The sequence below is a fragment of the Pseudoliparis swirei genome, chromosome 12 (genome assembly GCF_029220125.1).
Source record: "Pseudoliparis swirei isolate HS2019 ecotype Mariana Trench chromosome 12, NWPU_hadal_v1, whole genome shotgun sequence".
In the NCBI taxonomy this organism is placed as follows: Eukaryota; Metazoa; Chordata; class Actinopteri; order Perciformes; family Liparidae; genus Pseudoliparis; species Pseudoliparis swirei.
Genome location: NC_079399.1, coordinates 15,510,467 through 15,537,103, shown reverse-complemented (window position 1 = coordinate 15,537,103; position 26,637 = coordinate 15,510,467). Strand labels below are relative to the sequence as shown.

Here is a 26,637-nt window from a genome sequence, read left to right as displayed (position 1 = left end):
ACAGTCATAAATGAGCAAACCGATGTAAGGGTGATGAGTCCAGCAGTGTGGCCGTAAACAGACAGACAAGACAGAAATTGACCCACACACACAAACACACACACACATAGCCAAAAGCATAATCTCCTGGGAAAGACAATAGGTATACCGATCTAGAAAAGTATTGAGAGATACACATAAACACTGGGTATTTGTTTCGTAGTGCTACCATATATAGGACCTTATCTTTTGTGTGGGAGGCTTTACAGGAGGCATCACAGCGAGCAGTGATGGACTATAAGCTGCCCATTTGGCGTTTTCTTCCACTGAAGGGCGTAGAGAAGAGACGGAGGCTGTGTCCTGGGTGTGTGGCATCGCTACAACATCAGCCAGAGTCTGCCTGCTGAGGCTCTCCTGCAGCAGAAGTGGGAGGGAGTGGGTGGATACATCAAAAGGTGAAATGCGGCCTCTGCTGCAAAGCTACATCCAATTGAATAGGATTTTATCTCAGTTGCAAGGTCTAACACTGTTTCCACTTATGTAATATTCACTGCTGTCCCTGTGTGTATGAGCAAACACACATCATTACTATTTAAAACTGTCTCCCTTTTGCAGTATCTGGAGTACTGCTAGAGGGATACGATACCTTTATTAAAAGTAAGATGCTTTGGTTATTTCATGCCAGTAAATATTCTATTTGCTACTCACTGTTACCATTTGTTGTTGAACATCAGAAGGCAAACGTTTTTATAGCCCATGAAATTAGTAGTTATACATTTTTCAAAACCAGGGAAAGGGTGCTAATATGCTAAACAAAAATAATCTTCACCAAGGTACTCATGCACAAGAAAACGCACTGTCATTGTATCTACAGAGTCAAGGCAACTTAATTTTCTGTTTTAGTTTCGGAGACAGTGAATATCACCAGTTATCAGGCTTAATCAGTTCAATCTTTAAGACAGTCAGTTAGACTCTGTTAGTGAGTGACTATGTCAACCTCTCCAAAATTGTCTGCCTGCCTACTATCTAGTGCATGCTGGGATTAGCTCTAGACTCCAGTGACCCCAACTAGCAATTAAAGGGCAAAATAAACTACTACCAACCCTTCACTCTTCCATTTTAAGGTTATTGTTTGCAGTGAGATGCACTAAACTCTTGGCCAGTGTTTCATAGAACAGTTTTGATTCATTGCATGTCAAACTTGTACACATATTTAATACAAAATGATTGGTTCTACTATCCAAGACTGTGAAGGACAGAGGTCAATTGAAGCTGGCACTCCCTGCTCATGAAAGTGATGTCAGCTCTCTGCTTGTTTTAGCCCTCCGGTATCACTGTAGCCTACACCTAGAGTTGGACCGGATGTTTGAGTTCAGAAGACCCTCATGTAATGACGTGATTTGACTAACGCCCCCTCCTTGCTTCCTTAAAGGAGGTAACACACAGTCCTTTGTGTGGATTTTCTGGACCTTCTGAAATCACCCGGGCTGTAGCAGTACGCTCGTTATTAGACCTGTTTTCTTTCTGTAATAAAAACTGCATTATATCAGCAACAAGACAGTGTCCACGGAGATCTTTTCATCACCAACATTCTTCAACATCAAGGCCGACTGAAGATATACGACAAATTATTGAATGTTAATCATGACATGATGTGTTTGCAAGTAAATAGTGGCTTATTTTTTCTTGATGTGTTGCGCTTGTTAGATTTATACTTGAACGGATGGACTCAAAAGACATTATCAGTGCAGCTGACCCAAGATCATTTGGTCGTTATGACATATTTACAGACCCTTTGGGATTACATGTTCGAATAGAGAAGTGCACTTAGTGAAGTGTAGATCTCCTTCAGGTGTCTGCAACCACCAGTGCTTTAATGAGATTGAATGAATGAATACATTTAACCCCCCATCTAGCAAATCCGACACGTTTTTCATACAATAGATATGCTCTCATTTCTATCTACGCAGCTGTCAGCACCGGCTTCATGCAGCTGACCTGCAGTTTATTGTGTAATGTTGATTATCTGAATAGTCAGTCCTGCTGCGTACTAGCGGTTAGCTCTGTTAGCGGTTAGCTCTGTCAGCAGATGATAGATAGATAGATAGATAGATACTTTATTAATCCCCAAGGGGAAATTTGTCGTCACAGTAGCAGCACCAATAAACTAAACACACGAGAATAAAATATAAAATATAAAAAACAGGGATGAAAGATATAGATGTATACAAGTAAAATATAAAATACAAAATGAAGTATATATATGTATATAAAATGAAACATATATGTATATATATATATACACACACACAAACAAATATAATACAATGACTGTGCAAAGTATACAAAGTAAAATATAAAATAAAATATATATGTATATATATACAACATATATGCATACACAATACAATACTAATGACTGCAGTGTGAAATTAAATTAAATATAAAAAGGGTTAGCTTCTTTTAGTGGTTCGCTCTGTTAGCGGTTAGCTCTGTTAGCGGTTAGCTCTGTCAGCGGTTAGCTCTGTTAGCCAAACACAATGTAGGACTCCTTCGTCGCCCAGTAGGCTACTCAGTTCAGTTTGTCATTTACCAAGTGATAGTTATACATATATACATAAAATGGTTACATTACATACACGTGCAAATTCAAGAGAGGGACAATTCATAAGCCGTAGTCCAAACTGACGCAGTTGTTGATTGCTTAGAGCCCCTGCCGCCTGGTAAGAGCAGGGAGGAGTCAGCAATCAGTTACGGTATAAAACATTTTATAATGTCAAACTTGGACACATATTTAATATAAAATGATTGGTTTACAATCCAAGACTGTGAAGGACAGAGGTCAATTGAAGCTGGCACTCCCTGCTCATGAAAGTGATGTCAGCTCTCTGCTTGTTTGAGCCCTCCGGTATCACTGTGCACCTTGATAGATTGAATATTAATCATGACATGATTTTTTTACAAGTAAATAGGAGCTTATTTTTTTCTAACCACACATCTGAACTCAAGTGTTTTGCCATTCGTACTCCACAGTTTGGCTGCCTGTTGCTCTATTCTTCCTTGTGGCATTAGCTAGCCCAGCATTGGTGTGGAGGAGGAAGGCCTCATTTATTCAAAGTTATGCAACCATCTTGGGAAATGCTGGCCAGGCACCGACTGTAGCAGAGCTTCAGAGCTTTAACTTAGCATTTCTTTTTCATTCAGTATGCTCTCCCCATTAGTTGCAAGTCGAAGTGACCATGAGCGAGTCACTGAACCCCCATTTGCTCCCCGGGCGCATCACTGCAGCCCACTGCTCCTTAATAACGAAGGATGGGTTAAATGCAGAGAATACATTTTGTTGCCTGCGTACCTGTATTCTGTGCAATGACAATAGATTGAATCCAATCCAATCCAATCCAAGTATGTTACATTCAGCTACAGAGAGATTGTCACCTGTATGAATGTTTTGATTGAGAGTAATCTTCTAAATCTTAAATGTAATTTTCTGAAATGTTCCCTAAAATGAGAATAAGCATACTTTCTTTTCTCCAAAGCTTAATTATTACCCCTCTGAAATGCATCAATCTCTCCCACGTTAAATGTTCTAACTGGTTTAAAAGCCCTCCTCTTATACTATAAGATACGTTAATGGCCATGTTCACACAGATGTACTGCTCTTTTCCACAAATGGCCTGCTTTGCATTCACACACTCACACCTAGAAGCTGCTGGACACTGAGCAGTTCAGGATTAGGTAGTTGTTCACTATATGCAGCTTGACAGATAGAATCAGTGCAGAAATGTTATATATATATATATATACTGTATATATACAACACATATATATATATATAAATAATATATATATATATACTGTATATATACAACACATATATATATATATACTAGTGTAGTTCAAATTCAAGGGGGTTTGCTTGCTATCAGGCTGCGTCACTCGTTTAACTACTGTTATTACAGATGTACCTTCTTTTTAAATAAACCGTGACTTTTTAAACATCTGCAAACCAACACATTATCCCAACTTCTGGGATCTCTATTATAGTGGCTGAAACTGGTGCTATTGTCGAATCAGAAATAAGAGTTGTGTGGCCAATGGAAATCTGTTGAAATAACACAGCACTTGAAACCCTTCTTGGTTCACCTCCGGCAGTTGAGCTGGAGGCTAAAATGTGCACCATGGTTGCATCAGCTCATCTTCGGCAGAGTGGGTGTTTTTTTTCTCCAAGATAGAGCTGAGGAACTGCCAATGTCTTAAGGGTATCCAGACTTGGCCCTGTGACATAGCTTGTGTTTTTATTTTGTACCTGTTTGTTGAGCCTGGCGGCACCTCTGCACACAGAGAGCAGTTGACTGGCCACTATGTGTTTGTAGAAGTTGCAGAGCAGTCTGATGCAAATATCGGATGACACGCTCCTCCTCGGGCATGCGGTCAGTGTGTGCTTGTGTTGTCATACTGGACCAAGTTGTTATATGATATGAACTCTCATAACTTGTCTGCACCACCATCACATCGTCACGATGGATGTTGATGGTAGCTGTCACTGGCTTCTCGCTTTGCCAGGACCGATAGCCACAGGCTACTTAATTTCACTCACGTTCAATGTGAAGACTAGAATCCAACATTGTTGATATGGATATTGAATTTAAGCACAATGGTGAACATTTGGTATTACAATTGTTCTAAACCACAGACTCGACAGCTCAACTCACTCACCTCAGGGAAGAAATAGCAAATGTTGCTTTGCATTTATCCGGCACAAACAGTGCAGCATATGGATCCTTTGTCCAGGTTGTGCCTTTAATTTGAGTTTTAGATGAAGCACCTGTCAAAGTATTTTGGATGTGCTCATGTTCCCCTACTTAGTTCCACCTCGACCTTTTTGTTCACTATGTGGAAACACAGAGACACGTTTGGTTGCTTTAACTTTGGGTTCATGAAATTCTTGCTAAATCATTAATTTCACTCCTAATTAATAACATCAAATATATGCAAAAACTAAAGATAAAACATTAAGTTACATTTTATCAACAGCAATGGAGTGACTAAACTTATATATGGACTGAAGGATGGTTAATGCTAAAGTAATTACTCTGCTGCCATAATCTACATCTGCATAATGATTAATTCATCAACTGGAAACATTTTAGTCCTCATTTATTTTCTTTCTTCTGTTTCTCTGGAAAATGATTTATGTCAAATTGACTCTCCTTGAAATGAATTGGTTGAAAGCTAAAGAGACCAATCTGAGTTGAAATATTAGTCTCTAAACAGCTGATTACGGGTTAATCAAACCACCTCAAGAGAGTTTATGTAATCAGAATCCTGTTGAATGTAGAGAGAGAATGCAGATCAGGCTCACAGTGATACAGACACCACTCAGTGGAGCAACAGATGTTCTCTGTCTTCTACTTCATCAGTTCATTGTGGTCATGTTGCCATGTTCTGGTTTAAGCTGAATGTTCCCACTAGTAGAAATAGGGGATTGACCCTATAACATGAGGGTCAATGTCGTAGGAGCAGCGTCAGGCAGAGAAAACCAAACTTCTACGTCGACTTCACACGGCTGGTTGTTATTTATTGAAGTTACGTTTACGCTACGGTGTGTTGTTGTGGTGCTTTTGTAGTTTTCAAGTAGTTGTGTTGCCAAAACCGAATCAGTTGCATTATGGGTTTCTGCAAGCGTATAAGAAATTGATATGAATTTGAATGAGATTTATTTTAGTTTTCTGAAACCAAATAATGCAAAATGCTCAACATAAAATGTGATAGTTAGACATTTTTAATGGGTTCCATCCTGACTGAATAAGTGAAACTGCATTTGAACAATATGCTGATGGGTGTTTAGCTGCTCTGGTGAATGCAGCTTGGATATGTTTACAGTCATTCTGGCCCATTGTCTGATGATGTATGTTAGCAAGTACGTGTTTGGATTACATTGTACTGTATCAAACACCGCACACACATACTTACACGCACACAGACACAATCTCTTTGTGCATTCATTATTATATTTAGTCTTAATTTGACACATTGTATTGCCTTTAATGCAGCGAATTTGAGAGGAAGTGAGAGGGAACTTCAGAGAGCAACGATGGTGGAAATGAGCTATGGAGAAGAACACAGAAGGATGATATTATATTCACAGTACAGTAATTATTACACAACACTACGTCTACTGCTTCCCACAGTGTTCACACAATGTTGTAAAGTCAACCAAATGTATAAGCTCTGCTAAAAAAGATAAATGAAACGTAAAAATGTGTCTGATTACACCTTCTCATAAATAATAGTGGGTTTTAATATATTTTAATTTAGTTAAACCAGCATATGCAGAAAGGCAAGGACCAACATCAAATGAAAACAACATCTACTCGGTGATGTTGTAAAAACTTGCAGCACAACAAATCCCATTGATCGTGGCTGTTAAGGGTTAGTGAAGTCTTTCCCAACCTGTATTCATTTCAAAGGGATGTAATGTAAGTCTGTGTGAAAGACATTTCAATTGTGAAAGCCAATATCATAAGACATATCTAAAGTGATAATCAAATGTGCAGCCAAATCTGGATTGATTCTTGTCTCCAGGCTGGTGCATAAATTCACAATTTATTTGAACTCTACAAAATGCACCAGAAACACCAGCCCATAAAAAAATGGGTCTTTATTCCCCCCCCCCTTTTTTTGGAGACCAGGATCCCCCCCAAACCACCTTGAAAATTCCCATTACAGTCCCTGGGTTTTTCAGCGGTGGTTGCCATGACAACTGTGCATTTTATTTCTGGCTCTCATGAAATGCTGCGTGAGATGAGAGATCCCAAATGTTATGTAAGACCGTGTGCACTGTTCCAGACTGGGGTTTCCTGCTGAAAAGAACTTAAAGCAATTAATTACAGGTATTAATTACATTTAAGGCGCTTCAACATTGTCTCCCCGTTTACCTTTTATTACCTCCTGGCAAGACGCAAGCTATGATTGAAATGCAAAAAGCCAGACACCATGAGAGATGCTTTTAATAACGCTGCTCATTTTATGGAAATCGTTTTGTGTCTCTAACAGCAATTATGATCAAGATTTGTGCATCCGTTAAAGAGGAAGGAAATTGAGAAGAACAATAATCACTGGAAGACCCTTTGGCGATGGTGCGTTTATTATAAACACGGCTTGGGAAAAATGTATTAACTCGAATGGGATTACAGGGCAAACTAGGGCATCAAGTTAGGATCTAAGTAAGCAGCTAATCACTTGCTGGATTTAGGCATTTTATTATTCAAGTAGTCAAACATAATGTTCACTTCACTATGATTTCAGTGTCATGTAATTTCACAGACACTTTTCTTCTTTAAATAGGAAACCCCGAAAATTAATGTGAGTAAAGTCAAGAGAGGGTTTTCTGTGGGTAATGTCACAATGTGACATTTTGCTTCAAAGATAATACTCCATAAAGCTTCTTTTTTCATTAACAGTTTCTGAGTTTTACAACATTGCCAATGAGGCATCGCCGGCTGCAGACCCACAGAACCAAAGCGATTGACTCATAGCTCTCGGATACTCATCATAAAACATGCAGCCACTGTGTCCTCAAAGCTTTGTGAGCACAAGTGCAGGTCAGTTGTTCATTTAGCACAGATTATAGTGTGCACAATATATCTGAGAGACATGTAAGAAGTGCTCACCCACTATACACAATCACGATGTTTAGAGACAACACAATCTGAAATGATGCTCGCGTAATATCATAGTGAGAGCCTTGATACAATTGCAGGTATTTAACATTCTTGTTTATAACGCCGAGCACCAGAACTGGTGGATATAATAAAGTATGAGCTTATTCAATTTTATTGAGGATAATATAGAAAAATTTATGGTTGGTGAGCATTCATCCTTAAGTGCCTTACAGTGATAAGAGCAAAAAGATTGAGGAGGTTACGCTGCACTTTTTAACCCTTCATATAAAAAATCTCATTAATTCTCAAATTGTAGTGTGTAAAAAAAAAGAGTGGAAAATGTGGAGTTCTTTGTGATCCCAGCTCCTCAATATAATGAAGAATATAACTAATAATGCTGGTGCACCACTCTAGGAATGAGAACATACTAACTTTATCCCAGATTCCTTTGGAGATTGCTCAATTTGTGGAGTCAGCTCCCTTTACCAGAAGGTCCTGCGCCAGATTTATGGAGCAATATGCATCCCCAAAAAACAAACATACACCATTCCCCGTACGCAAACAGGTATTTCCAAAACTACGATGGCATATTTCAGATCAGGCGTATGTAAGGCTTAAAAAAGATAGCTGCGAATTTTTTTACAATTTGTAAAGTCTGTTTTTAAAAAAAGCGCCTCTGCAAATTGTAAATGTATTACTTTTGGATGTGCTCATGTTCCCCTACTTAGTTCCACCTTGACCTTTTTGTTCACTACATCGAAACACAGACAAGTTTGTTTGCTTTAACTTCAGATTCATGAGTTTAAATCATTTACATCCTAAATAATAACACCAAATAAATGTCTTGCCCTGACATCTATTAAGGATGATTGAGATGTGAGGTGATGATGGTTTACAGGTCCGTGTGATGAGTACGTGGTATGGGTGCTATAAATAGCCACAGCCGCACTCAATGACAACTGGTCTGGTGCCATCGGAGAAGCTTGCAGATGCAACACAATCGGTGAAATTTCACCGCGTCTTTTGAAATTGGCGGCGTACACATTAGACCAACAAAACAACAACAATCAAAAACAATCAACAGTCAACATAAAAGATAAAATAAATCAAATAAATATATAATATTATAGATTTTTAAATGAATAATTAATTAATAAATATTATATTATATCATTTTAATGAATAATTAATTAATACATATAAATATCCACTATGACAGAGATTTATAAAACAGAATCAGGTGTACATATGGCTTTATATATCTACACCTCAGCCCCTGGACTTTTACCACATGAATAATCAACTTTTTACTGGTAGTAAAACACCATGAAAAAGCGTTGATGCTGCCTTTCTTCTGTACTCTGGTAATATCTGGCTGAAATAGGTGATTGTATCCGGCCTTCTTTAATAGTTATTGTTCCTGTATTTTGGAACAGTGTGTCAGTATTAAGATATTACTTCAAATGGTCATACTGTATTGAGCAACATTGTTTGCAAACCCATGTCTTCCTCATTCGCTCATGATAAGCTATCTAAACTATGGCAATCCATCAACATGCTCATAATAATGCCATTCATCATGCACATCATCGGTATCTCACTAATATTCTTGTTGTTGTCTTTCTCTAGTTGTCTCCGTGTAGTATTCTCCTTACTGGATCACATTTAAATTAAAATAATTTGAAACATTAAGGAAAGTCATATAATTAGTTGTCGAACAATATTGCAATATTCAAGTCATCATAGCTTGAAGGAGATGATCAGTAATGTGTGAAAAATTATTCTTTGTAAATAAATGCGTTTACATTGAACCTAAAAACCTCCAAACAGTTTTGAGGGCAGAAGTGGAAGATGGAAAAGTGCACGAACCCTCGTGGTGGAGGAGAGGAGAACGGATTTCTACCTGATTCAGAGAAATGTATCTCTTGAGAAATATATCTGTGCCTCCATACTTTAAAAAAAACAGTATAATTATTATTGTTTGTCTCTTTTAGTGCAGGTTAACTTCAACACCAATAATTGGTAATAATTATACAAACATGCTTATTTAATTGCTGGGACAACTTTTTACTTAACATGATCTCTCTACAGTTCATTCATATTAAAGGTACCTTGGTGTATGTACTGTGTTGGAAATAGCATAAAGTGGGAGCATAAAAAAAAGGGACATTGCGCAATCAGACAAGTCTCGCTCCAACTCGCTTGTATCTTATTTTTCTCTTTCTTTCCCTTTCTCTGAAACAGACCCGAAGTGTTCACCTTGGTCCCCGTCTCGAAAGTTCAATGATCGCCTCCCTCCAGCCAGGAACATGAAGGGATTATCGGGAAGCCGCTCCCAGCACCAGATCCCTTTACCCTATGGCTTGGACTATGACCCCCACGTCCATGACCTCCACGCTCACCATGGCGCCGACACCCGCCACTCATCCTACCTGCTCAGCCCCACCGAGAGCTGCCCCATGGATTTCCACCACCGCTACTCGCCACGCAGCTCCGTCTACTCTGACTGCATGATGATGACCCCTGTCACGATGCCTCCTGTCCCCGTGCCGGAGCACATCTCCAGCAGCACCTTTCCCAGAATGCACTACAGCTCTCAGTATTACGACTCGGCCACAAGGGACGACTGCGCCGCCATCACAGCCTCTGCCACCTCGCCGGCGGTCGCCGCCGCCGCGGCCGCAGCGGCCGCCGCCTCCCATCTCGCCGGCACCAAGAGCAATCGCCTTCCTGCAAACCTAATGGACCAGTTTGAGAAACAACTGCCGCTCCACCGCGACGGCTTCCACACGTTACAGTACCAGCGCACCTCCACCACCACTGAGCATCGCAGCGAGAGTCCGGGCCGCATTAGACACCTCGTTCATTCCGTCCAGAAGCTCTTCACCAAGTCCCACTCCCTGGAGGGATCGTCCAAGATGAATGGCACAAAAGGTGACGTTATGGGGGGTGGAGGAGGCAGTTATCACCATCATGGCCACCACTCCACCAAACACGGTAGCAGGAGGAGCAAGAGCAAAGAACGCAAACAGCGCTCTGGCGGCTGGTGGAGCTCCGATGACAACCTGGATAGTGACAGCACCTACCGCACACCCAGTGTCATGTCGCGGCACCACGGGGAACACGTCAGCCACTGCTACCCTGACTCCATGCACAGCCATCACTTTGGAGACCTGTCACTCAAGACCTCGAAGAGTAACAATGATGTCAAGTGCTCCGCCTGTGAGAGCCTGGCCATGGCGCCCGAGGGCAAATTCATGAAGAGGAGCTCCTGGTCGACACTGACAGTCAGCCAGGCCAAGGACGCCTACAGGAAGTCATCGCTTAACCTAGAGAAACCCATGATGCACTCGGACCACAAGCCTTCATCGCGAGCATTTCACTACCTGCAGGTAAGTCGCTCTTTACTTGATTTATGTTTAAAAATGGACAAATCAAACAAGGTTCATATACAACATAGTATAGTTTTGGTTTTATTCATGCTGTGATTTTGTTTTTCTCTTTTTTTAAATATTGTCTGTCACTGTTTTATGTTGTATTGTATGGAACTTTGTGTGACGTGCTACTGCTGCTGTCTTGGCCAGGACACTCTTGTAAAGGAGATTTTTAATCTCAATGAGGCATTTCCTGGTTAAATAAATTTAAAATACAACGAGTGGTTACATTTATGGAAATGTAAGCCGTTTAATAAATTAAAGATAGACTGGAAATTTGATTGTACGTATTTCGGGGGCTATATATACACACACACTGTATATACTGAATATATAGACACTCCAGAGAGGCTCGTCAATGGAGGCTGAGAAGAGGGGTGCTCCTCCTCTATTTTTTTAAAGGGGGAAGAGAAATATCAAATCATAAAAAGACTTCTTGGATAAAATAAACCATCACACAATCTCAGTTTCATTTATAAAAAAATATGTTCCTTTCATATCTGGAAGAAATCCATGATTACCTCTTCTATCAATCTGATGTAATCCATTTGTTCATACTAATATCTGATTGGCCAAAAAATGTAAAATGACATGCTCCATTTGACATGCCATAATAATTCATTAATTATCTCCAACTGTATTGGGACAAGCGTGCAGTTAAGTGATTCTGTACATTAGCAGATTATAAAATATATTATAAAGTTTATTTTTAAACACATCACTTCAGAACACTTTTGCCCTGGATTGACTGGCGGCCTGTCCAGGGTGTCCCCTGCCTTCGCCCTATGTCAGCTGGGATCGGCTCCAGCGCCCCACGACCCTAATGAGGATAAGCGGTATGGATAATGAAAAAAAACGAAAAAACTTCAGAACAATCCATTTTAATTAGCTCTTTACAACAGAGTCCAATTTACCCGTGCAGCAGTCCGTCGCCTTTACCGGGATTCAGTCAGTTGAAATAAACCATCACAAAATCTCAGTTGCACGGTCAGCGGTTTTCTGACTTCTAGTGACACATTGTACACACAAGGCCTGTTCCCACCCAGAGCCTGCAGTGATTGTTTTTAAGAAATCCTGTAAACCATTGTTCTACTGATACATGTTTTGTTGCAGTTAAGAAAGTAGAGACAAGTAATCGCATAACAATAATAATCATTGTATTTATATTGCACTTTCTAAGCTTAAGCACAGAGTGTTTTCCAAATTCGAAGAGATGCAGAATACAATTAATACATTTACACCTTGACACATAGAACTGGTGCTATTCTATGTTTAAAAGATCAAATATCGTCCAATGCAACCAACGGATTATTGTCATCGTCGGATATCCATATTGTTATTAAAAAGCGCTAACATACAGTATTTCAAACCTGAATTCCAGTGGTCGGTTGAACGGCTAGTAAATGCATAGAAAGCCTGGACATCACCTATCTGAACATATAACAAACGATAATTGAGATCAATATTTACCCATCCCCACAGAGGATCTTCTGAGTAACATGTAGTGATTGATGTATGAATAAGAAAGCCTCCCAGGGAGGTCAGAAAGAAAGGTTACTCTCCTGAGGGCGATTACAGTGTCCAGTGTGAGAAGCCAACATATTTAAACAGGATTCCCTTTTGTGTCGTCACCTCAGGGAGCTGTTGTCTATTCAGATGTAGAACTCAATTGATGGAATCAATGTCATGTTGGAAAGGAATACAGGGCTAACTGAGCGAGACTTCACTGTTAAAAACGCACAGGTTAGGTGTAGATAAAAAAGTATACATATACATATACTGGTAAGCCAGAGCTGAAGCAGTAGGTTGCAAACTAAAGTAGAAATACATTGTGTGATACACAGTTTTTCAGGCCTCTGACTTTACCATCCCAGTGATAAATAAAGAGGACTGGACTAGTTTAGCCACAGGTACTGGCAGTCACTTGTTTTGAGGTAATGGCTATCTCCTTTTTCAATTTCTTTTAATTTTTGATTTTCAGCACTTAGCAACTGCTCTCATTCAGAGTGACTCAGTCAGCGCAGCATTAGAATACCGTAAGCTTAAATTCAGGTTTCAATTATCATCAAATGAAGGTGATTTAACCTCTGCAACAAATTAAAATATGGTGACAGAGAGTTTAGCTCTCTACAAAAGAGGCATCATTGGATATTAAGGGGTTAGTTGTGCTTTGAAACTCTGCAGCTCCCATCAACACTTGTTGATGAGTAGAAGTTTGATTTCATTTTACTGACCCTACTTTTACGAAAGGCAGTCAACAGTGCTGCTCTCACATAAAGCTACTAAATGCATTTCTGAGCGTCCTTGGAGAAGGTTCAGGTTGAATCTTTGCCGAGCTCATGCACTTTGATGTGTAGCGCATCCTTTCACACAAACACACACACTGCAGTTGTGTGTGTGCCATGGGGCCAGGAAGACTCTGTCAATACAGAGGCTCTCTGATGGCATTTGACAAGCTTTTGTGTCAGCGGGCAGAGACCCTGCAGCTGCCACATGGGCACATTCTGCTCTGAGAGTCCACACTGAGGGCCTTATCCAGTGGAATACAGGAGGGGGGATCTGTACGAAGGCGCTGTGCTCATTGCTTTGTGTGCTCATCGGATTGTATCTGTTTGATGTGTCTGGGTCTGAGTCTGTGTTCACTTGTGATGAGGAGGACAGGTCTGCATTGGGCAAGCCGTTGACATAATCTTATTTCAGCAAGTGGCAAGTCTTCAGGCGAGCCCCCTAACCCAACAACCTCAGCTGTACTGTCGGGTAAAGCTTACGTCAAACTAAATGACTCTTACACATGCTAAAAATATAAAAATGATCGAGAAAATCTTAAAGATCATCATGAAACATCAACAGATACAGGATACAGGATAGTTCCTGTAGATTTCCTGCGTCTAAGGACCCCAAGATCTTTAACAATCTATAAGTCTTTACTTTTATGAACTATATGAGCCTCAATGTAGAGATAGTGTGCAATGTGACAATGTCCGACAGTGATTTTACAGATTATTGAAAGTGATTTATAGCAGGCCTATGCTGATTGAATTCTAAAAGAAAATGTACAAACATTGTAATAATTGTATAGCTTTCTTTAATATTGTATGATTAGCTTTTTACTAATAAGTACCTTTTTTATGGCTTTCTGTCTCCCGTGGGAGAGAAATACTTAACTTGAATGGGATAAAGCTTGGTGAACAGAGTGTAAATAGAAAACGGGTTGGCCTGGTCCAAACATCTTGAAGCATGTTTTGAATGTGAGAAACAGCATAATGTAAACAGTCTAAGTATTTGGCAATATTCCATAAATCCTCTAGCTCCAATAAATCATACATTTTGCCCTTGCTTGTCGGAGATGTAGCCAGTGCGGTGCTTTCCCTTTAGTGTAATAATGAAATATCTCAGGAGTTGGCCGGGAATTTGAAAAGATGATCTGTGGAGGAACTTTGTCTCCCCTTGATGTCTCGATTAGATATCAACTATCTATCAACTGTAACATCCAAAAAGGTTGATCTGGTCTTCTCCCAATAATATACACTAGCCATTGCAATACATTGTGTTTCTTGGAGCATCCTGCAGTTCGACAGTGTGGGACTGTATCCCTGATAGGTGACTTACAAACATTCGGTAGACAGCATTCAGTGTCACAAACCACATATGTCATCACTTCAACAAGCAAACATCACACTCTGGGATGAAATGACAGGACTTGTTCACTTATGCACAATAAAGTGTCTTGCCAGTTCATACAGGTCAGTGTTTCTGTGCTTGACACATGAACGTTTTCTACATGCTCCCACAAAATGAACCCTCTGCAGTGAAAATATGCTCAAACTTCTCAGTGTTTAGGAGTAACTAATGAAGGTGTTAAACAGCTGGCCTGTATCGCTGCTTCGGAGGCACAGCTGAAATTGCTCCTTCAGGTGTTGCATCAAATGAGCACAAAGATGAGTTAATGCTAATGAGCTACCGCGTTGCGTCCATGAGTGATGGCTGCCTTGTTCACCGCAGCCCCCGGCGACCGATGGTCGTGCATTAGGAGGAAAGTGGTTCTTTTACTTTATTGCGCTCTTTAAGCCTAATTAATTTACTTTCCAGACAATTGTTGCAGTTCATTTCACTTATGTGGGAGAGAATAAATGTATGCAGAGCAAATTAGTGTGTGTGATAGTTTTACTGATAGGGCCTACGTCTTGGAAGGAAGAGCAAAGCAGGCGAGTTCATTTCCATGTTAGAAAGCACAACCTTTTTTTAAATGGACGACACAAAGACGATAAATAATATCGTAAACCTCAACAGAACAAATGATCGTCATCAATTTTCCGATTCTCCTGCTGTATTATTGCAACATGGCAGCGAGCCATGCTTCCCAAGAAGATTAATAATAATAATAATAATAATAATACATAACATTTCTATAGCGCTTTTCATAATTCTCAAAGACGCTTTACAACACATAATTTAAAAAATCCTAAAAGCTATGCATTAAAAATTACCAAAAAAAACAAACGATAAAAGCAAATAAGAACGTTCAAGCACATAATCACACATTAAAAGCAGTTTTGAACAGGTGGGTTTTGATTAGTGATTTAAACGATGAGAGTTCAAAGGAGAGTTCTAGTCGCATATGGTCAAGATGCTTCCCAGCCCTTTTTCTTTTGACTACAAAAACATCTGAGTAAAATACACTCGATTGATGTTGGTGGAAAGCAATTGGTGCTATTATTAGCATCTCTTTTCTCTCTGAATTATGCCCCCCCGCATAGAGGCACAAATGTTCATACAATTGAATGTTAAGTGCCCAGTGCGGTCTCGTCTTTCACCCGTCTGAAGCGGAACGCCAAGTCAGAAAAGGAAAGAGTGAGAGATGGCCGACACGTGCAGCTACAGTGAGAATGGATGTGATAGAGAAAGCGTGACTCCACTATCGGCCACTCTGCTCTCTCTGAGAACAGTGACTGTGGCAGAGAAACAGCAAAGCTATATGATTGGGCAGAGTGAGTAACTGGCAGAGCATTAGGGACAGCCCTTTGCCTGCGGCTGTTGTTTCAAGAGCTGAAGGCTGCCCGGTCCGCTGCACCGGCTGCTCCGGCTGCTCCGGCTGCTCCGGCTGCACCGCACACCGACACAGCGTTGCACTCGGTACACAACGACTCAATCAATATTGTGCCTGTAGTGTGTGACACATTGCCATCGTAAACCACCGTCTTCGGGAACACGAAACCTCGCCTTGTGAGTGGCATTGATTTACATCTCATAAATAATTTGTCAATATTAATCACAGTTCATACTCAGTCAAATCAGGTGGGCTAAAGTGTAAACAGTATGTTCAATATGGCAATAAAAAGGTTGAGGGTAATTGCATCGTGGGCGTTAGTTGTATTCTACCTTTTATGTCTTTGACATCAAAATCTAATTAAAACATTCTGGTTTTCACCACATGAGCACCTGTAGACAGTGTACAGTAATGAGCTCACTATCACTTAATCAATATGTTCATGCTATAATTTTAAGAACATTTACTGTTCACACTTATTAAAATATTTAACACAAAACGCTCTTATGTCACACTACACTACCGTTCAAAAGTTTGGGGTCACTTAGAAATGTCTTTATTTTTCAAAGAAAAGCACTGTTTTTTTCAAGAAAGATAACATGAATCAAAAATACACACTATACATTGTTAATGTGGTAAATGACTATTCTAGGTGGAAACGTCTGGTTTCTAATGAAATATCTCCATAGGTGTATAGAGGCCCATTTCCATCAACTATCACTCCAGTGTTCTAATGGTACATTGTGTTTGCTAATCGCCTTAGAAGACTAATATCTGATTAGAAAACCCTTGTGCAATTATGTTAGCACAGCTGAAAACAGTTATGCTGGTGATATAAGCTATACAACTGGCCTTCCTTTGAGCTTGAAGTTTGAAGAACAAAATGAATACTTCAAATATTAATCATTATAACTAACCTTGTCAATGTCTTGACTATATTTTCTATTCAATTTTCAATTCATTTGATAAATAAAAGTGAGTTTTCATGGAAGACACGAAATTGTCTGGATGACCCCAAACTTTTGAACGGTAGTATATGTCGTGGTTAGTTACCTATTTGAATGTGAATATTGAATGTCTTTTTTGATCACATTTAGGGGCTGCATGTCACAGCATATGCTGTGCTCTTTTGGAAGTCAGTCAAAGCTAATTTAAGCAGTGATGCTGTGCCATTAATGACCGTTTGCTGATTTAAAAGTCGCAGCCCTGAGCCTCAGCGCTATGATTGGCAGTTTTAGCTGTGCAAGCATAAACATATGCAAACTGCATCACCGCCATAAGTGGAAAGGAAGTTCTATTAATCTTTTTCGACAAACCCTTGAATTAAGATGCCCATGTTTTTATTTGTAATATAGGTGCATTTCAAATGGTGTTTTAGCCTTGCAATTCAACTGGTTTGATGATCCTGCAGATGTAAAGTAGAATTTGAGCTCCTGGAAACACGCTGATGAATCTACTTCATGTTCATTTTCTTCCAATGGATTAAATTGTAAGCGTGCATCAACATTGGATTCTTGGTAGAGCTAACGGAATAATTCAGCCAACGACCTCCTCTCGTTGTCTCCTTTCCAACAGGAGAATTTATTCAATGATCACTCGTAAAATACAAGCTTGAATGCGATTGCAATCACAGCGGGAGTCCTCTCTCAAGAACACCGGTTGAAACCCCAAAACGACTCTCCCCCCAAGCCAAGTACGGCCCTCTAAGCACCCACATTTTCGTGACGTCATCCTGACCTTGCCTTCAATCAGGGGGTTGCTGGGTCAATCCCTGCCCTAGTCGATGTGTTCTAGAGCAAGGCACTTAACACTGTATTTGTATCATGATTGTAAGTCGCTTTGATATCCGAACCCAGGCAGCTGTTAAGGTCCAGCTTATAACTCAGGGCAGTATTGACTTATCTTGCTGTGGAGATGAAACGCACAGTACATGACCAATTACAGAACAGGATGCCGTCCCCCTCGTTATTACGAATCCTAGTCAAAGAGAATACAAATGGGACAAGGCCTTCAGAATTTGCACACTTGAATAAAATGGCCCATTGCGAACATACAAAGTAGCAAATAGGCAATGATTTCAGACGCCATACAGAAAGAATCTGAACGTCTCAGCTTCGTGGTGGCCCTCTAGGCCACATGCAGTAATGACACAGGGAAACAAATGTTTTATTATTCCTGCCAAATACAAGGAATATGGTTCTGTTTGAATAAAACTAAGAGAATCAAAAAAGTCTGAAATATTATTTGAAATAATAAAGTTAAATGTCATTCGTTTCATTTCTGCATTAATGGAAAATGCAATATAAATACAGTAATCTTACTTTATTATATTGTACTTACAAAACATTGTCGTGTATCCTGTTGACATCAGCTACTCCTTTAGTTATCAAGTTTAAAATTGGTTCGTGCTATTTCACCAACAGTGGTTCATATGTTTCAAAAGAATCCTAAACAAGTGCCTGTCGTGTTTGCTGTTAAGAACCTAACCTAGAGAAACCCTTTGGATCCTGTTGTCACCAGGGGTGTCAAACAGCTTCATTTTCTTTTGAGGGAAAATCCAGGAAGAATTTATCTGACTACTTATCCGATAGAGTTCTCGCTCTTTGGCTAATTAGACCTCATTGAACTTGCAAATCATATCTCTGATGTACACGCCTGCCCTTTTGTCTCTGATCAGGACAACCCACTGTTCCACGGCTGAACAAGTCACCACACATACCTGCTGAGAGAATGAAGCAATGTGACCTTATGATTATGCATGTGTAAGTCGTATTCAATACAGGTGTCATGTCTCTCATAGGTACCCCAAGATGAGTGGAGTGGATACCCAGGCGAGAAGGATGATGAGATCCCATGTCGACGGATGCGCAGCAGCAGTTATGTGAAAGCTATGGGAGAGGTGGACGATGAGAGCGGTGACTCTGACTGCAGCCCTAAGACCTCCCCGCTGAAGGCCATTCGGCCTGATGCTCTCGTCCTCAAATCAGCCATGCAGAGACCCCATTATGACTCCCAAAGGTAGGCCTTGCTGCTGAGCTTAACACATCAATGCCAAGGCTATGGGTTGATTTAAATGTCTTCCAATTGTTTTCATGAAACCAGTAAAAGGATTAATGGATGCTCAGAAGGTATGTAGACAACTAGGCAAGGTTTTAGAAATGTACCTTTTTAAACTAGCATTTGTACAAAAAATATGATTGTTCATAGGAATAGCTCAGGAATTGGTCGTTGTCTTTAGGGTCAATGGAATTAACTGCTTTATATAAATTGCATTAATATATTTTTGTTGAAGTGTTTCTTGAGGAGTAAGGAATAGGACCTTTATGGTGGAGGAGCTAACATGCAGGGTGTTGTATGCAAAATACTACACACACACTTCTATAGCTGTTGTATGAAGTTTCACGCACAACTGACTTCAGCTCCTAACCACACACTGCTGTGTCTTGTGTAGTGTGTATGCAACACATAGTCAGTGTTTTAAGGAGGGTTCAAAGAGAAAGCATTTGAATAGGTTTGTATGCAACCGGGACCTCGTCTTCGTTACAGGTTTTCATTTCTTTGCAACCCACCTGAAATTTGAATTGAGAGCTTCTGCTCTTTGAACCATCTGGGATCCACCACTTTGTCTCCGTAAAGTAAAACTGTTGTTTGCCGAAGCTGCTGAGCTGTCCCACAGAGACTTGAAGAGGTTTCACATTATTTGGTGATTCCAAGGGAAGTTGCTTGGCAACAAAAAGAGAGTTTTGATTGCCGTTCCATATATCACTGTGTGCGTGCCTGGATCATGTATTATGCTGCTATTTAGAGCCATGGAGTCTTACTTGTTGACTTATTTTCTAACAACATCACTTACTTCCTCTTGAGTGCTGTGGGCTAAGTATTCCATCGACAACCGTTTCATGAGATCAAGAAAAGTGCTCTGCTGAACGCTGGAGTGTCAAATGGCTTTTGTGTTTGTGACCTTTTTCATCTGCTAGTTTCAATATTTGCCTGACATCTTACACGGGCAATGTCCCTCATCTCATCAGTGTTGTTGACGAGTCTGTAGCAAAACTGTCACATTTATATAACGTCAGCCTCCAGGAAGGAGGCTTTAACATACCCAGGCTTATTGGATAAGGGAATCATTGCCACACAGGACATACATCAAAGTTACTGACTATTGTGTTTAGAAGTGTGAAGCACAGTACTTATTGCTATAGAAAGATTATATATATATATATATATACAGTGCATCCGGAAAGTATTCACAGCGCTTCACTTTTTCCACATTTTGTTATGTTACAGCCTTATTCCAAAATGGATTAAATTCATTATTTTCCTCAACATTCTACACACAACAACCCATAATGACAAAGTGAAAACTGTTTTTTGCAAATTTGTGCAAATCTGTTAAAAATAAAGAACGAAAACATAACATGTACATAAGTATTCACAGCCTTTGCCATGACACTCAAAATGTAGCTCAGGTGCATCCTGTTTCCACTGATCATCCTTGAGATGTTTGATTGGAGTCCACCTGTGCTAAATTCAGTTGATTGGACATGATTGAGAAAGGCACACACCTGTCTTTATAAGGTATCACAGTTGACAGTGCATATCAGAGCATAAACCAAGCCATGAAGTTCAAGGAATTATCTATAGACCTCCGAGACAGAATTGTATCGAGGCACAGATCTGGCGAAGGGTACAGAAAGATTTCTGCAGCATTGAAAGTCCCAATGAGCACAGTGGCCTCCATCATCCGGACATGGAAGAAGTTTGGAACCACCAGGACTCTTCCTAGAGTTGGCTGCCCAGCCAGACTGAGCGATCGGGGGAGAAGGGCCTTAGTCAGGGAGGTGACCAGGAACCCGATGGTCACTCTGATAGAGCTCCAGCGTTGTTCTATGAAGAGAGGAGAACCTTCCAGAAGGACAACCATCTCTGCAGCACTCCACAAATCAGGCCTGTTTGGTAGAGTGGCCAGACGGAAGCCACTCCTCAGTAAAAAGCACATGACAGCCCGCCTAGAGTTTGCAAAAAGCACCTTAAGGACTCTCAGACCATGAGAAACAAAATTCTCTGGTCTGATGAAACAAAGATTGAACTCTTTGGCCTGAATGCCAAGCGTCATGTCTGGAGGAAACCAGGCACTGCTCATCACCTGGCCAACACCATCCCTACAGTGAAGCACGGTGGTGGCAGCATCATGCTGTGGGGATGTTTTTCAGCGGGAGGAACTGGGAGACAAGTCAGGATTGAGGGAAAGATGAATGCAGCAATGTACAGAGACATCCTGGATGAAAACATGCTCCAAAGCGCTCTGGACCTCAGACTGGGGCGACGGTTCATCTTCCAACAGGACAACGACCCGAAGCACACAGCCAAGATAACAAAGGAGTGGCTTGGGGACAACTCTGTGAATGTCCTGGAGTGGCCCAGCCAGAGCCCTGACTTGAACCCGATTGAACATCTCTGGAGAGATCTGAAAATGGCTGTACACCGACGCTCCCCATCCAACCTGATGGAACTTGAGAGGTTCTGCAAAGAAGAATGGGAGAAACTGCCCAGAAATAGGTGTGCCACGCTTGTGGCATCATACCCAAGAAGACTTGAAGCTGTAATTGCTGCCAAAGGTGCTTCAACAAAGTATTGAGCAAAGGCTGTGAATACTTATGTACATGTTATGTTTTCGTTCTTTATTTTTAATAAATGTGCAAAAATTTGCAAAAAACAGTTTTCACTTTGTCATTATGGGTTTTTGTGTGTAGAATGTTGAGGAAAAAATGAATTTAATCCATTTAGGAATAAGGCTGTAACATAACAAAATGTGGAAAAAATGAAGCGCTGTGAATACTTTCCGGATGCACTGTATACAGTATATAAGAGGACATTCGGGGCTTTCCTGTGATACCACATGTGTATATAGCAGTGTGAGATATTATAGATTGATTATTCAGAGGCTTTAAAAACAGTGTCAATAATCGAAATTATTCTAATTATGATTATGTAATTAGCTCATTGTAACAGCCAATGGATCCTGTATTTCACAGCTGATTTGACTCCTTGTGGTGCATTACCTGTACTTAAAGAGTAACTTAAAATCGGGCTGAAAAGCAGTGCTTCGCTGCCCTCTCCGGCCGGCAGTCTCAGCTCCCTTTCACCTCGGACTGGGTTGTGGAGTTCACCTGTACCTCATTGCGGCAAGGTGAAAAGCTAAACCACTGCAGGTCAGCAAACATTTTCAAGGGTTGTCGAGATACTCTGTAATCACTTCCTGATCACATCTCTGTGATGAAATGTATCTGTTGCCAACTCGTATAAAGTACATTTGTGACCTAGAAGATGCTGCTCCGTCACCTTCACATTCACACTAAGCTCGTTGTTGCTCAGCTTTTACTCGGCTTATTGTTCTCTGTTCACTGTTTTCTTTCCAGGCAGTGGGGCTTTCAGATGTAGCCACAGTCTGTGAACCCGGAGAGGCGTCATGCATCCCGTCACTCAGTGCTCTGTGCTATTTTTGTCACCATCATCTCAGCTGGGTTCTGATCACTTGTGCCCACAAACAAATCCGCCCTCTTATTTTTGTAAAGCTTTTTTGGCGGAGAATGTAATAATATCATAATTGCCGATTGTGACTCATTGTTTCTTTAATAAGAGACAAGCCGAACACATGCTCTCTATAGTTTTGCGAACAATGCAAAATAGTTCAATGTCGATATCAGCAGTTCAGTAACCGTCATGAGTCATTCAGGTGGCTGATGATCCTTTTAAATAAAGATGCTCCGACATGACCCTCACCAAAGAGGAGACACACCAGGCACATTGATGCTCGCCAGTACATTATTATCCAGTCATGTTCCATGTTTGGCTTTTGAACTGTGCAATCATATCTGTCCCTACCCCTTGTCCTCGTTCAGCCAGGGCTACCACTTGCAAACCACAAGAGATATGCGACCCCACCCTAGTGTCACGCTGGACCCTGCCTCCTTTCACCCTCCGCCCTTCCGCTCTCGCAACCAGAGCTACATGCGGGCCGTCAGCACCCTCAGTCAGGCTAGCTGCGTCAGCCAGGTGAGTCTTCAACAAATACATCGCACAGGGGAAACCCCTGGAGACATTCGCGAGAGCTTATGGTCTGTTGTTTTGTGCGGAGGGCTTCACAGAGACATACAACACCACATCCACAGGTGTCCCTAATGGAGGTCCACAGCTGATTGTTTAGAAGACATACTGTCGCCTTGGCTGTCACAATAGGCAGAAATAATGTGTGCTGTTTTGGACTGGAAATTGATGAATCAGCTCGAGACACAGATGTTGTTTGGGGTTTGTTTTCCTGAAGTGTTTTGTTGGATTACGAATCATGAAATTGCACATAACTGAGTGACGAAGACATCCGTTTCACACCAGACAGTCTGCAACCGGATTTGGCCCGCGGATTTCTGGAAACGACCACTTCCAAACAATCTCTCCCTCTCCTACTGTTGTGGCATGTCAGCTAACTAGCTAACAAACAACACCAAAAGCAACAGTTTGTTTTGGTTCACAGAATATAGTTCGAGCTATTACATATGTTTAGAATTAGAGGCTCGGGCTAGAGACTCGGGGTAGAGACACAGTAATGTCATGTCTCACCCACACACCAAACTTTTCAGCTTTCTTCCTTTTTCAAACCCTACTCTGAATCTTTACAGTTGGATCAATTGTGCAAGTCTGTTTTGGACCTCCATGGTGGAACAAACAAACACAAGGTTGCTTTGAAGATTTGTGACTCAGCAACAGACCCTCCACAAGGAGGAGGAGTGACACAGGTAGGGAAAGATTCTGTCCAAAAGAAGGGCTTACTCCTGCTGGTGTACAAATATCCAAAAAATAAAAGCATATTAAAACTGTAATTCATTTTTGTATGTTAAATGGAGAAATTATAAGAAAAAGCATGGGTATGTTGACAGAGGACAGAAGAGGACATGACAGGAAAGAACATACTTAGATAGATAGCTAATTTTATAGTGGCATGATTTAGTTGCATGCTCTTGACAATAAGTTAATTAATCTTTGTGTAAGCTAGAATAATTCTTATATTTGTAAGAGCTACAAGAATAATTGAGAATGTCGTGTACATCTTTTAGTTTGGGGGTATGAGGTGAATAGAATGTTTTAACACAATGATTATTTTTCTGATTGTTTCCTGTTGTCATCTGCTTTTTTTTCATTTGATCTTGACATTTATTCAGTTTAAGGTCGGAATGACAGTGACATTTCCTTACGCTAACACTCCTTCATATTTGCTGTGCAAAGGGGAAGAATCAAAGTGAGAAAGAGAAAGGACGAGGAAAAATTAAGGACTGCTATTCCTGTTTTTGTCTCTCAGGTGAGTGAGACTGAGATCAATGGCCAGTTTGAGTCAGTTTGCGAGTCCGTTTTTAGTGAAGTAGAATCCCAGGCCATGGAAGCCTTGGACCTGCCTGGTTCGTTCCGCACTCGAAGCCACAGTTACCTCCGTGCAATTCAGGCTGGTTTTTCCCAAGATGACGACTGCTTGCCTTCAATGACATCCTCCACTGTCACTTCAACTCTCAGATCAACAGGTAAAACAATTCCCCCCTAAATGAGAGAGGGCTTAGACTACATATATCCTCATACATCCTATACATGCGCACAAACTTGACATACCTGCATATGTACAGTGGGGAACCCTTGAGCTTCAGCGATGCCGGGCTGAATGATCTTTGGACGCTATAGTGTGCGTGTGTTTGTTTTTGCCTCTGCATACTTCAAATTGCTGAGATGGATTTGCTTGTGTGTTACTTTGCACGATTCATGCATCATTAGCTTCTGGTTGGCCACTTGTGGCGTTGCCAAGCTGTAGACTAATGAAGGGGGGGAGGGTCGCATAAACACTGAGGTGGCAAAACACACGCTCACGGTACACACTATTACAACACAGCCACACACCATGGCATGCCTAACAGGAACAGGCCTTACCCTGAGCATGTTAAACTGTGGTGCTATATATGTGTTGTGCCAAGCGTGTGAGTTACTTAGGGGAGCCGGGGGGGTGAGGACCGAAATGAGCCAGGGGTAGGGGAGCGGTAGATTGTTGACATATTGGTGTTCAGAGGATACAAGCCCTTCGCCTGTGCTCAGCTGCACCAACACATTAGCATATGCTTTAAACCCGACCTGGTCATTGACCTCATACATAAATTAAAAAAGAACAATCTTGTAACCAATTTAAGGTAAGTCAACAACCTCTAGAGACTATAACACGGACTGGTTGCACAAAGGAACCTACTGATACTGGTATATTCGCGTGTGAGAAGTACTACCTTCAATTACTTGCAGTGTCGTGTTGTATGAAAAGCAAATCTCAGTCAAAATAACGAATGAATTGTAAGCAAAGTTTATCAGAGGACTTCCTAAAGTTGATGATGAACTGTCGTCAACATCAACTGCAAGTTTCCAGTTCAACAAACTAATTTTTTAACTGACGTATTTTTAGGCGCAATTACAATACGACAGTTAAGCCACAATCAACATGTTCTGAAAACAACACCTTCTGTTTAAGGACTCACATATTTATAAGTCCTACGTGTTGCTTTTTTAATACAGCATGCAAGATTGTCATGGTTTTGTACAATGCAGTGCAAGCAATATACAATTATCATTTCAGGTTCTTTGTGCGAGCAGTCTTTCCAGTAACTCCCTCACTAAGTGCATTTGGTGTTTAACCTGCAAGAGTAAAGCTATGAACCCTATTGAAACATTTTTCTTTAATTATGTGCATTTTTTTATTATTATGACCTGGATTTTCATTGTTTTTGTACACTTTTCTGTCAATTGAATATTGGACACAATGGCACTTTTACTAATTTTGTGGATTTTGTTTTCTCTTAAAATCTGGACTTTTGTTTTTGGAATTCTTTCATATTCAATTGGGTTTCCATCTACGATTTCTTGGATGTGACGAGTATTGAGGATAAAGGAGTGTTCTCCAATCCCACTGTCTTATTTGCTGAACTCTATTCATTTAACTCTCTGCTCCAAATCTGTCAGCTCGATGTGGACTAAAACAAGCAGTTGACTGTACAATATGTTTTGGAGTTGTATTTTGAAGATTGGCATGATGCATCAATTACTCTATGTCAGATAAGGTTATAGCAACCCAGATGAAAGGTTCCCTGGATGGTGATTAATTGTATACAGCACCGTCACCGCAGTCAAGCAACACTCTAAATTATATTCCTCCTTTGGTGTACTCTTTGCACTGTAATTAAATAACAAATTAAGTTACTTATCCGGACTACATTGGCTAAGAAAAACACTGATTCCTGGAATCATGTTTTTATGTTAGTATTTAGTTCCAGGTTATAAGTGAATTGTAAGCGGCTTATGAACCAAACCCCGTGTGAGACTAGTGGGCCCTTGAGTGGGGAAGATATCCCATCATGCTCCATAGGGCAGACGAGCAGCAAACCCCTCTCCATTTGACCATCCATCTCTTGAAGGATAACCAGGTGGAATGAACAAC

At 40.7% G+C, this 26,637-nt stretch overlaps 1 protein-coding gene across 1 annotated transcript in view; it reads left to right on the top strand.

The window, feature by feature from the left end:
* LOC130202108 (disks large-associated protein 2-like) overlaps positions 1–26,637 on the top strand; it is a 103,411-nt gene that overhangs the window by 44,189 nt on the left and 32,585 nt on the right. The window contains exons 2-5 of the mRNA XM_056427361.1: positions 9,888–11,035; positions 18,925–19,142; positions 23,027–23,180; positions 24,478–24,694. Of these exons, the coding sequence (XP_056283336.1) occupies positions 9,888–11,035; positions 18,925–19,142; positions 23,027–23,180; positions 24,478–24,694 (1,737 nt within the window). The remainder of the gene's footprint in view (positions 1–9,887; positions 11,036–18,924; positions 19,143–23,026; positions 23,181–24,477; positions 24,695–26,637) is intronic.